General features: G+C 33.4%; 1 protein-coding gene across 1 annotated transcript; it reads right to left on the bottom strand.

The window, feature by feature from the left end:
- Positions 1-3,571: 3,571 nt before the first annotated feature.
- LOC145586540 (glucose-6-phosphate isomerase 1, chloroplastic-like) lies at positions 3,572-10,974 on the bottom strand. The gene is made up of 14 exons (XM_081643397.1): positions 10,232-10,974; positions 8,933-9,049; positions 8,639-8,737; positions 8,459-8,542; positions 8,007-8,150; positions 7,865-7,930; positions 7,489-7,557; positions 7,254-7,361; positions 5,646-5,698; positions 5,408-5,546; positions 4,448-4,604; positions 4,204-4,282; positions 4,025-4,091; positions 3,572-3,914 (listed from the first exon to the last, which is right to left on the bottom strand). Exons 1-14 carry the CDS (start codon positions 10,769-10,771, stop codon positions 3,780-3,782), a joined length of 1,857 nt encoding a protein of 618 aa, XP_081499523.1. The 5' UTR covers positions 10,772-10,974; the 3' UTR covers positions 3,572-3,779.
- Positions 10,975-13,271: the final 2,297 nt, after the last annotated feature.

The following is a 13,271-nucleotide window of genomic DNA, read 5'->3' as shown; positions in this document are numbered from 1 at the left end:
TGTTTTTTTTTTTAATTGTGGTTTTGTTTTGTTGTTTTTTTTCCTTTTAATATGAAAATTAATTTAAACATAGCATTTGGCTAACATACACCAAAATAATGATCAAATGATCTCTAATTGAGTACCAAATAACCTCAATCACACGGTGAGGCTAGCCAGATACATATGAAAACTTTGTGAAAATAAAACCAAATCAGATTACTTTTTGAGAAAAATAAAGAAATTTACCATAATTTTTTTTTTTTTTGAATGTGTGACTAGTAGATCAATGACACTAATAGATACGTGATTTTATCATGGAGTACAACTTATATTATAAGTAAACTTGTTTTATACAGTATACTCACTTGTTTATAAATTCAACTAATTTAATTTCTATTTTCCTAGATTTAAATATTTATTTTAGTAATTTGAAATTGCATATCAAATCAAACTTATAACGCTCATAATTTCAGCAATTTTAGAGCATTCTTGCAGACTAAATACTTTGTATATCTACGGAGTAATTAAAAATAAATAACGAGAATTTTTATTTATCAAAAAAATAAAAAGTGAAAGAAAAAAAGAAGACGAAAGTGGCGAAATAGAGGGAGCACGAAAGTGAGGAGGTGGAGTGAGGGAGGGGGTGATAGAATAACAAGCGGGTGATAGAGGCAACAAATGTAACAGTCGAACGTTGGAGTGTGAACTGAGAGCTTCTCACCTCGTAAAATTTCTACGGCAATTTAAAAAATTCATGAATGTCACATGGATTGTGGGTCCCACATTTGACCCCACAGTAAACCTTCCCCTGTTTTATTCTTTGGTTGTGCTACCAATTTTTGTTCTAAAAAAAATGTGAATTGTTCTTTATTTAGTCAATAGGATTTGCGTTTGGTATTATGCAAACCAAATTGATTAATCACTAATTTGGTATGACAATTTGAGGTTAACCATGTAAATTGTGTTATGATATAAATGGAAAGGTGCAGTTAAGATGTGAATTTACTGCACAACATTTTAAGATTTATCCAAATCTTTTACTATTATTACTTTTTTCTTTTCCTTGTCCAAAGAAAAAAAAATATCTAATTAACACTCATAATTTTTTGATTCGGTATAACAATTAGGCATCTAAAAAGGAAGATAAACAAGCAAGTAATCTCTAGCTAAAAATCTAAAACTGAACAAAATCCGAACTTTAATCCTATGAATAATTTTATTAAGTGGGGCAAGATTTAATTTCATGTAATAAATATTATATTACTATAGTATGAGTTACAACTTACAAGTATTATTTATGATGTAGCTTTTATGTGGTCAAAGATCATGGACTTTGTCATAACTTATCTATAAATGATATTGAGTTATGATGCAATACTATCATTTAAAGAATTACTATTTCTTACTCCATGATTTTATTATGTTGTGAATCTTGTGAAGTTTTGGGTTGTGAATAAGTTGTGAACTTATGATGCAATTGAATTGGTCAACATTGATTAAATTTGACCTCAAATCGTATATATGGGCAATTATTTTGTAATGCATGTATCTTTTAAGGGATGACCTCAAAAGTTAAATATGAACAATCTTGTATACTTGTATTTTCCTGTAAGAAATGTGTAGTGTGTTGATTCACTTCTTTCATTATAGTTAACATTAAGTTGTAATTATAAATACAAAAAATAAAGTCTGACGTAGTTGGTTGGAGATTCCCCTTATAATACTGAATTCACAAAATTGAATCCTCTCAATTATTGGATCAAAATAAACTTAAAAATTGGGATCTTATCAGAATTATTATATATCCTAAAAGAAAAGTTGGAATTACAAATGATGTTGCACATTACTATACTATACAAAATTATATTTCAATGGTCATAACTTTATATTGGCATAAATATCCTTAGGGTTCCTCATGTATAATAAAATAAAAGGTGATCAGAATGAATGATGTAAATAATGTTATAAGTCCATAGTTACAACCTAAAAAACAGAATAACATGTAACGTATATTTTATAGTATGTTTAAGAGTGTGTGAGGTTATTTTTTTTAAAGAAATTTTAATGATAGAAACCCATAATTAGAGATTTATTATTCTTATAGTAACCCTTGAGTGAAAAAAATTATAACTAACCAACCACGCCTTTTAACCTCATTTTTTTTCTTCACGTAGCACCATTTCCATAATTTGTTAGCCTTATAGCACTTATTGTTATTATATTAGGAATTAATGCAAGTTACCATCCATCTATACTTTAACGTGAACTTATAAAATTAAACACCTACATTGACACTAAATTACTTATTAAAAGATGGAGTAACTTTCTTTAAAACGCTTTTCATTTTATTTCTTTTTCTTTTTTTTTTTTTTTTTTTGACACAGTTTCATTTTATTTCTTTAAGGTTCTTTAAATGATTAAAGTAGCTTGCAATTAAAGAATAGAATGTACATTTTTAAAGCTATAAGTAAATTGAAAAAATGTGATTAAAAATTCACTAATTGTAATAAGCAAAAGGGGGGGAAAAAAAGTGAAGTTTTTACCAAATTCTCAAAAATTAGTTAACTAAAGAAGCCTTTATAAAGTTGTACTTTAATTTGAATATTAGCCGTAATCATAAATTATAGTGGAGTTAATTTACTAGAGTTTTGCTCTTAACGGATAGTTGGATGTTAATCTTTAGTTTAAACCCAAGCTTATATATATTATCCACGTATAATTATCAGCATGTCATAATCATATAAATAATACGTAATCATTAGCAAAATGCAAACTTTAGAGATGGGTTTTAACAATTTTAAAATGCAAATTTTGGTTTCAACCTTTAATGTCAACATCAGATGAGTTAGTGTACTTGGTACTTTTGTACACTGTCCTTGTTTTTTCAGGGTGTTGACATTTTTGGAAGATTGTCCACAGTTTGGGTGTTGACATTTTTTTATGCATAATGTTCATAGTTAATGGCGTATGGATGTGTTTTAATGAATTAATATCTTTATGTTAAAATTTTGACCTGTACGTTCGAAATGTTTTATTGTTATTATGTTCAAGAAAAAGTGGTCCGAGGCCATGGTATTCAATACACTTGAAAATCGTTTTGAATAATTTTCGAAATTCAAAACGATTTTCAAGTGTTACATAGTCTCTTCTAGCACAAAATCAATTTCGTGTTGTACTTTGTGAAGTTTGCTAACTAGAGCAGGAATGATATCATGCTGCAGATGTCTCAAGCTTTGACGCTCTGTAATCTGTTTAAACTTTGGTCAAGCAAAATCAATGATTGGAACATCTCTTGCGCAAGGTTTTTGTTAATACTTTCGCCTAAAATGTGGTCATTTTATGTGGAAGCGAGGTTTGTCTGGATATCTTGATACGTGCAGCAAAAACCGCTGAAAATATGAGATGCCATGTAATTGCTTAACCAGTTCGTCCTCTGTTAATTGTCTAACTGTAAGCAATGCAGTTAGCGTGACTCATTTTTCAAACAATGTCAACAAAATTTCTTTTTGTACTTTTGCTCTGAAGTCTAAACAAATGTTATCTGGTTCAAGTTATTTGTAAATGATATATATATATAAAAAAAAAAAAAAAAAAAAAAAGTTCCTTATTTCACTATTTGGGAAAGAAGCTATATTAGAAAGAATACCAGTATCCAACAGGTCAAGAATTTCCGGGGACAATTTCCCATTGATCCAACCCCGACAGCAAATCCCTAACAATCACAGCTCTAACACTCGGAACTATGTTTTTCTTCTCTTTTGCACTTTTGCTCTTTATTGCTTCTCTTTTAATATAACCTATGCATATAGTTCATCGACATTACATTCTCCAAGGAAGGCCTTAATGCTTCGAGGGGAGCCACAGTTGCCTTCTGCGAGAAGCACTCTATCATTGGCTGCCATGTGAGCAATTATTTTGTAAATCATTTCAATCTGCAGAAAACAAAGGCCAAATTAGATTTCATTGTAGGGTTGGTATGTAGGATACAACTCATACAAGAGCACATCATATGCCTTATGGAGAACGAGAAAGAGTGATTTACATCTTCAGGGCAATGGCAACGATCAGCCACTTCTTCAATCGTCAATGGCTCAACAGGATCCTTGCAACTATAAACAGGAAAGGACTTAGTTAGCTATTTGAAGCAATACAGAAACATCAAACATTAAGGCATTAACTGATTGCCAAAGCAAAAGAAATGAAGAACCAAGGCAAACAAACCTGGCCTCATTGAGTACGGCTAGAACCCGTTTCTGAAGACCTAATACCTCTGCTGCGGCTTTTTTACCAGCTTCCACACCTAGAAATTTGGATACAAAAAGCATGCAGATAAGAAAGACGTTTAAAATAATTATAATATATATATAGAGAGTTTTTCCTAATTTCATCACTTGAATCCAGATTAGTCCAGCGAATTGTACTGTGCAGTAAACTCATTCAAGTCAATGAATGACCCATCAGATACCTGGTTGATGATACGCGTTTATGTTGACAAGTGAGGCGTATAACCCGACAGCTCGTTCATATAGTGCTACCATAGCACCAACTGACCTAGGTGTCACTTCTTGCACGGTGACAGAAATTGACTCACGGTTATTTGCATAAAGAGCTGACCTTGTACCCTGCAAAGCACCAATTATAATTATAAGACATCAAGATATTTTGCAAAATGCATCTGTTTCATGAAGTGGGTAAGGCTAGTAGCAGCGAACATTCAAATTTTCAGGCTTGCAATATTAAGCTTCTCACTAAGAGCCCTCATAGCAGATAACAACAGCTTTTATGCAGTCTCAATTACAAGACTGTGCATACTTATACCCTCACATCCGAAGAATACAGCCACGTCAGAGGTGGGAGACATGAGGAAGTAAATATGTTGTTGATAGCTGAGTAATTGGATTGTTGATAACCCATAAATCGATGCAGTCATGCTTTCTAGATAAATGTTATTCCAGAACAGCGAAAGCTGAATCCAACAACTCCATCACCTTTAAAAAATGATTCAGAAAACGGCCAATGAAGTTCAGACAAGGGTTTTTTTGGAGGAAAAGAAAGAAGCCCAAGTCGCCAATCCAAGTTAGCTTGTTAACATATTGCGGTGGAACAGGAAGACCAAAAAGTTTAGGATAAAACTAAAATCTATGACTTCTCTATTTTAGACATAACGTCTCCTGCAATCTAAACCTGGAAGATTTAAAAGTTACACCATCTACAGCTCTACAAGCAGAGCCATCATTAGCACTACTGTATTAGGCAGGCATTCACCAAGCAGCCATACAAGAAATCAAGTTTCTGAGTCAGAAAGATCTTCCAAAGGATACAGAACAACACATTGTAAGCAAACTCAAAGAAGTACAGAGTATATAAAGCGCATTATCATTAAATATGCTAATAAAATTTTCAAAATCAACTTCAGAAGTTTAACCTGTAACATTCCAAAGAGATAATCGCCACATGTGACACCTGGTTCAAGCTCCCAGTCATGACCTGGGGGTCTATCACGTAGTACTTCAATAAATGTGACAAAGAAGTTGTGAACCCCATCCCTAAGTTGTTGAATGTAACTGCAGGGAAAAAAAAAAATCAGGCCTTACCTTCCTTAGAAAAAAGGATTCCATATAGCAGGTTTATTGATACATGTTTACAAATTTGCAAAAACCTACGCATGCTGATCTGTGCTTCCTTTATTTCCATAGACACTGATCCCCTGGTTCACCTGTCACAGTAGAGAATACGGCCGTGAGCACAATTAAAAAACTGAAGTTGAAGCCCAGATACAAGAAGAAGAAATGAAAAGGAAACTTATTTGCCTTTTTGAAAATTCAACAGTTGGGCTTCCCATTTGCACCAGCGTAAGTGACAAATTAGGAAAAATTAAAGTCTTCTTTCAGTTGTGTTACAAGTGTAAACGGCAGTAGTATATATGGAACCAGCAATTAATTTCCAAATGCATTTGTTGAGGGCCGTGAGGCATTATTAATACTATATGTGATATCTTGGAATTATCAACACACATTATGTTCCAACTAAATTCTCTGCATTTCATGTGTCACATACCTAAAATAAAAGATCTAATGGCATCGAATAGATTGAGACTCTGAGTTCTTGGTTTGTCTCTTATGCATGCATGATTTTGTAAAGCATTTACTTTATCCAGGAAATATCCAAAAGTAAAATTTTCAAATCTATATTAAATGTGGGTCTTTTAGAGGATTTCATGTATACAAACATGCAATTGCAAGCTGTGTCCTTTCTTTTCTTTTTCTTTTTCCAATCATATACCACTCACAAATAAGCCATTTGTTTTTATTTTCATGCCAGACTGACCACGAATCTATTAAAGACACCTTGACTTATAAGTTACATGGAGATTGTATTGATACAGTCATATTAAAAGAATTTTTTTTTTTTATAGTTGCTAGTCTTGTTACCATTATATCTTCAAAAAACTTAATGGTTAAATTTGACAATGAAAAATAAAATGACATTTGTGAATGGAAAGAGTACATATAATTAAGAAGTACAAAAATTGACACTTCTAAGTTAAACTTCTGGGCGATACTTATAGAATCCTCCAGAATCACTGAATCAGTACACTAGGATAGAAACTTTTATTCATCAACCTGGTTGCTTTTTAAGAGAGTGATATCAAAAATTTCCTCATTGAAGTATGTCATCCTATTTATTGTTCTGGTTTGTTTAGTCATTATTAAAAAAAAAAAATAATAAATAAAAAAAAAATTGTTTCATGCTCTGAGTGATATCTCTGCCTATGTACCCATGGATTCTATTTCTTCTTGGAGATACCTGAAAGAAAATTTGTGCATCACCACATTACGGAGTATTGTTTTACTTTTAGTCTAAGGAATAATTTATGCTTTGTTGTTCTTGTTGTGTTTGGACTCTAAATAAAACATTGCCCAGCAAATGCACGCAACTACTGCTATATTGATTTTTTTTTCTTCATTATTTTCTTTTTAAGGTGTACAGATAAAAACAAATTATGCTGCAATAAGCCTACAAGCTACCAAGCTATATTTTATCTTATATGTAACAACAGTAATCCCAAAAGAAATGCAGCTAATGCCTAGCTGCCTCCTGCCACTCGTAAAGTATGTCCAATTGGCATATCCTTTATGTAAATGGAGTTATGGACATAACAATTAATATATTAATGATGAAAATGCAAATAATTCTTCAAGTACCAGGAATGATGATATGGAGTTTGAAGTTTAAACATCACAAATTATATACTATCCAACAATGCATACCCTGTTACCATCGAGGTCAAACTCCTTCCCAAGTGATTCCATGACCAGCTGCTGCAGGTACCGGCTAAAGAGTAATAGACTGTCCTTGTAAGGAAGAACAACCATATCCTGCAGAACAAAAAAAAAAAAAAAAAAAAAGGCTGTCAGAAGCAAACTTACTATGGAGTAGTTGATAGAATGAAACCGCAACAAATTCCAAATCTTCAGATTACACAGAACCTTGAACAGTAAATACCTTTGAACCAACACCATCTGATGCCCAGTACCAGGAGAGAGCTAGTAATGCCGCAGGATTACTTCTTAGCTGAAAAGAGAAACTTATCGCTTATCAGCAATGATGGGCATGGAGAATTGGAGAGAAAACCAAACTCAACCAAGTAAGCAACACGAGGATTTCAATCTCATTTATTCAGTAATATAAGAATATTGTTTTGGAATTCTTCATAAATAAAAGAATAAAATTAGATCGAATTTCATTCAGGCACAACAAGAGGGCAATATTCAAAGTTAGATTACAACATACCATTGCACTATCCTTCATTAAGCATACACCTATATAAGCCTCAGAATATTAAGACCAACATGGCAACAAGACAATCATGAGAGCTTACCACAGGATTTCTAGTTGCCTCATCCATCAAAGCTGCACCAGCAAGCATTTCTTTTATGTCAATTCCCTACAGAACACTGACTTCAGACTGAGTACATATACTATAAAGAGGCATATTTCCATCTTTCAGTGAGGCAACTGACCTGAAGAGCAGCTGGAAGTAAACCTACAGCAGACATTTCGGAAGTTCTACCACCCACCCAATCAAACATAGGAAATCTGTCTATCCAGCCTTCGATTCGTGCAGTATTATCTAACAATGAGTTTTCTTGTGTAATAGCAACGCCCTGCCAAGAGTAATTTTAATAGCAAAACTAAATCTGTAATCTGAGTGTAAGAGAAGAAAAGATATTCTAACAAGATAAAAACCATCACAATAATGCTCATATATTCCAAATTCATTGGACATAAAACCAAGCATGATAAAAGGGATGCTATAGTCTTTGAAACAGTGATTCGTGGAAACTCATGAAACATAAGATCTCTTAAATGTAATGGCCATAGCACAAGTAGAGGCAGAGTGTCCAATCAGAAACCCATGTTTTTGGCAGACATTTATGACAAAAAGTAGCAAACAAGGACCTGAGATCAAAACCTGTTTTGCGAACACCAATCCAGCTTCACGGAAGGCCTTTTGTACTTCCAATAAACCATTTCTTGTTTCCGGTGTGCCACCACTCTGATCATCACAAAGAAAAAAGTAGGTCAGCTAGTTGAGATGATTGGCATTAATGAAACTCCAGTGCATTCTAAAAGAAAGACAATTTCAACAAACCTTTGAAATAACAATCACAAGTGTTGTAGCCAGGTCAGGACCAAGTTGGGCAATTTGATGATCGATTCCAGCTGGGTCAGTATTGTCAATAAATCTTATCTGCATGGAGTACAAAAGCATCACAAGTTCACAACTAAGCCAAAAAAATTGTAAGGTAGGTAGGATAAGGGAACTTAGCGAAACAAAAGTTTATAGAGTCTGGAAAATGGAGGGTTTTAGACAAACAAAGACCAAAAAATGGACGAATTTAGAAGCAGCGAAGCAATTTAAACACATGGACGGAATATCAGATACCTTGAGGGGCGGATTGTCAGGAGCTAGTGCTTCCGCAACAAACTGAGGCCCAAGTGCTGAACCACCAATTCCGACAGAAAGTATTTGGGTAAATCGTTGTCCATTCGGAGCTATAATCTGCAACAGTTGAACGTGGATTACAACACCGAAAAGTCCAAACAAAACATACATGAAACCAAAATACTTGTGCATTCTTGATGGTACTACTCTGTAACAATATTTTATCCTACGCAACACATAAACTAGATTTCCAACAAGTGATTCCACCTCATTTTCAATTCTTCTTTATCAAAACAACCACAAAAAAAAAAAAAAAAAAAAAAAAAAAAAAAAAAAAACAATTATGCCATTCTTCAACTGGCAATTAACAATTAGCATATTCATCTGATGATCTGATGTACATCTAAAACACTTCCTACATAACCTATCATTCATCTGGCCTTGCATGAGCTTGACATTAATCATTAGCACTACTCAGCTGCCGTGATCTATTGTTTGTTTTTAGCCCCAACTTCAATCATAATCCAGTTAGTAACTTAGTAATCCTCAATTCCTCAGACATTGAAATCTACATGAACTTTTTAATGAAGATAACTGCTACACATCCTCAATTCCTCAGCTGCCGTGATCTATTGTTTTTAACCCAACTTCAATCATACTCTGGTTAGCAACTTTTAGCAATCCTCAATTCCTCAGACATTGAAATCTACCTGAACTTTTTAATGAAGATAACTGCTACACATAACACATAAATCCCTTTTCAGCTTATGTAAGCTACTAAATCCCTTCAGTATAACTTCACTTCCTTTGGTACAAAATCCCAACTTCCAAATATGCTTGATCAAACCTAATAAGCTATCACATTATATCAACTAATATGATCTTATAAACATAGGGGGAAAAAACTTACCATACTCATCCAAGAATTCCAATTTCACCTTAAATTAGTAATCACGATCAAATTCCAAATTTCCCTCCAATTTACTCTTTACAAACTATAAATCTTCCTACCATCAAATTAGTCCAATAAATTACTAATCATCCACAAAATAGCTCCATACATTGGCATAAATTAATCCAACTTTCTCAATAAATCCACACAAAGCCTCCAACTTCAATTGAACTTTTTACTTTTTAATTTAACTAAACTGAGCTCCAAATAAAACATATGCCAACTAGTTTACTTAGTTAAAAGTCTATACAATCAATTCAAATCTCGTCTACATTAGTGTCCGTTCACGGTCCCACAAAGCAGAATGATCAGAGAAAAAGTAATTAACAAAAATTAAAAAACAGTACCTTGCCAGAAACAACATCATTAGCAAACTGCCAAACACGATCAAGAGTATCATCAATCTGAGTCTTCAAAAACGAGGTAGGAGCAAGATTCGAATTCCTCAACCAATAATGACCCACCATTCTACCTTCATCTGGGTTAGCAATGGCGCCATTTTCAAGCTCCTCCATATCCTTAAAAGCTTTCTGAAATCTGGGCTCCATTTCCTTCACAAATTCCTCAGTAAACCCAACTCTACTCACATCCAAATACAGGCCCAAATCCTTGTGTTGATACAACCACTCCACATATCGGGCCCACAAGGCCCGAGGGTCTTTCTCCAAAAGCCCATCTTCCTTCTTCTTCTGTAAAGATGGCAGATTATTGGTTGATGAAGAAGATGAAATAGAAAGATCAGCGGGTATGTCTCGGGCCACAGATGAAATGGGTTTGAAAGAGATTGATTTCGGGCCTGAAATCGGGCTTTTGGTGATGTTTGGGAGGTGGGAAATCTTGGGTTTGAGAGATGTTGATGAATAGAGATTTGAGACTGAAGAAGCCATTGTTGAATGTTGTTGTCGAAGAAATGTGGAGTGATGTAAACGAGGAGGGGAGGAGAGAGAAAGGGAGGTTTTTTAGGCCATTGGGTAGGTTGGTGGGTTGATATTTTGGTATGTGAAAAGACTGAAAAGTATGGTAATATTGTCTGAATTTGGAGTTCAGATTTCCAGGGGGAGTTTTCTAATTTAGTGGCCAAGACTTAGAGGATCTATTATACACCCGAACGTACTTACTACCTCCGTTACAGGTTATGTGCAACGATTAGACATTTTCTCTCTCTACTTTATGTCAAATCATTGCACATAACCTGTAACGGAGGTAGTATATAGATATATACAGAGTATTTATCTAATTTTTTGTAAATTATACTTGTATATAGGTATAAATTATGAATTAATGGGTAAAAAGTTGTATTATCGTAAGTTGATTATAAGAGCACTAGAGTGTATAATGAAAATTACGGGGTAAGGGACAACATGAGTTTGTGGATTTCAAAGGAGATTGGAGATTCTCTGGCTGCTTGTGAAGAGGAAAGGTTGTTGTTGTTTGAATATAATACAATTGAGAAGAAAATGGTGGGCTGAATTTGATTGTTTGTTTTCAGGTTGTTAGTGAATGATGAATGGTTAATGTAGCTATCATGTAGGATATTGACTTTGATTCCTTTATGCCTTTAGCCTTTCTCTACGGTCAATGATGATTTCATTTATTGATTTATTTCCCCTTTCTCTTTCTTATTCTCCTACAAATCTAAAGGGAGGTGCCCCTTAATCGATCCGATATACATATTGTGATATTCGGTGGCAAAATAGGTAATTTTTAAAAACTTCTTTATTTTAAAAAATATTTTTTAAAAAACAAGACAAATTGGTCTTCCATCCACTGCATCACCATCTTAGCCGGTGCCACCACCATCACAGCGAAACTCATCACATTCACCACAAATTCATCTTTTTCATGACATCTTCTATTTAACATCATCTTCTTATTTTCTCAACAACAATAATGCCGTAACACCTGCCGCTTTGCAGTAATGAAAAAGAAAAAAAAAAAAAAAAAACAAAACAAAACAAAAAAACAAACATCCCTAGTAGCAAAGAATATAAATAATGGTCATACTTAAATCCTTAGGGAAAGCATCTCATTCACGCTGCAATCTCCATCTCAACAACAATGGTGACTTGTGGGGAGGAATGGCTTGCATGGAAGAAGAAAGTGGAATTTTTAAGGTGTATTTTGAGCTACCTTGGTCATGGATGAACTAAAAAATGGAGAAAGAACCAAAGAAAGGATTATATTCGAATAACAAATTTAGGGTCTTCAGCTTATTTTCATTTCAGTTCCTAATTTCCTTTTCTCATAAAACATCCAGTTCAGTTCAGCTCGGTTCAGTAAGTTTTAGGATCTACAAGGCAACAATATAGACTACTAAAGAGTATGTAGAATTAGGTTTTTTAAAACTATTGTACTAAGAATTGTACTTACCTCCGTTCTTTTTAGTTGACACGTATTCCTTCTTAGAAAGTTTATCTTTAGTTGTCACGTTTCTTTTTGAGTAAGCTTTATACCTTATATTTACTAGTGTACCCCCCTTACTCTATCATTCTCTTTCATCTCTTTAATATATGTGCCTAAATTGAACGTGTCAGTATTTTGTTAGGGCTATGCAAATAAATCTAAAGACAGTGTAATTACAAGTTTCTATTATTGATAAACAAAAAATGTATTTCAAAGGGCATGCTTATCATATTGACTATGTAACTGGGGTTACTATTGCAAATTCATGTGTTAATTGACATTCTCTTTTTATTAGCTCTTCTTCTTCCTCTTCCATTCTCCATCCCCCCATCAATCAAATTCAAAGACCTTAAATAGTTCAATGGAGGAATCAAATGTTCCAATGAAGAAATAGAAGCTCACGAGCATCTTCAATGGAAGAGGAAGACAAACCTTAGCCTTTGGGATTAACCACGCCTCTATTTTTCTTTCTCTTTTGAGTTGTCATTTCTCTCCATTTTTCTCCTCTTCTCATGCTTCATTATCTTTCTCCCTCCATTCAACACTCACAAACAAATTTTTCCTATGACTTTATGTAAGCTCATTTGTTGAATTATATGTAATCTCATTTGTTGCACATAATATGATATAGATGTAGTAACATTAATTCATTAACAAATAATAATAATAAAAAAATTATTTTACTTCCTCAAGTTCTTTTTTTTTTTTTTTGGGTGCAAACAGAAAAAATTTCCTCTAGTTCTTTCATTGTTGTAATATTTGAATTTTCATATTTGTTAATACACAATACATATCACTTTATAAATACAACAAAGATATCTAGATTCGATATAAATATAACAGGATAACGTATAATATAACTAAGATTATAAGAACATTGTTATAAAATGAAGTGAGTAATTGACATACCGCATACGTCTTTGAATTGGACGTAATTTTGATTTTTGAATCTTTAGACCATTTGAGGGATGGACCATGGACTTA

This window comes from Chenopodium album, chromosome 16 (genome assembly GCF_948465745.1).
Source record: "Chenopodium album chromosome 16, dcCheAlbu1.1, whole genome shotgun sequence".
In the NCBI taxonomy this organism is placed as follows: domain Eukaryota; kingdom Viridiplantae; phylum Streptophyta; class Magnoliopsida; order Caryophyllales; family Amaranthaceae; genus Chenopodium; species Chenopodium album.
Note: the sequence above shows the minus strand (reverse complement) of the source record. Positions and strands in the feature narration are given on the sequence as shown.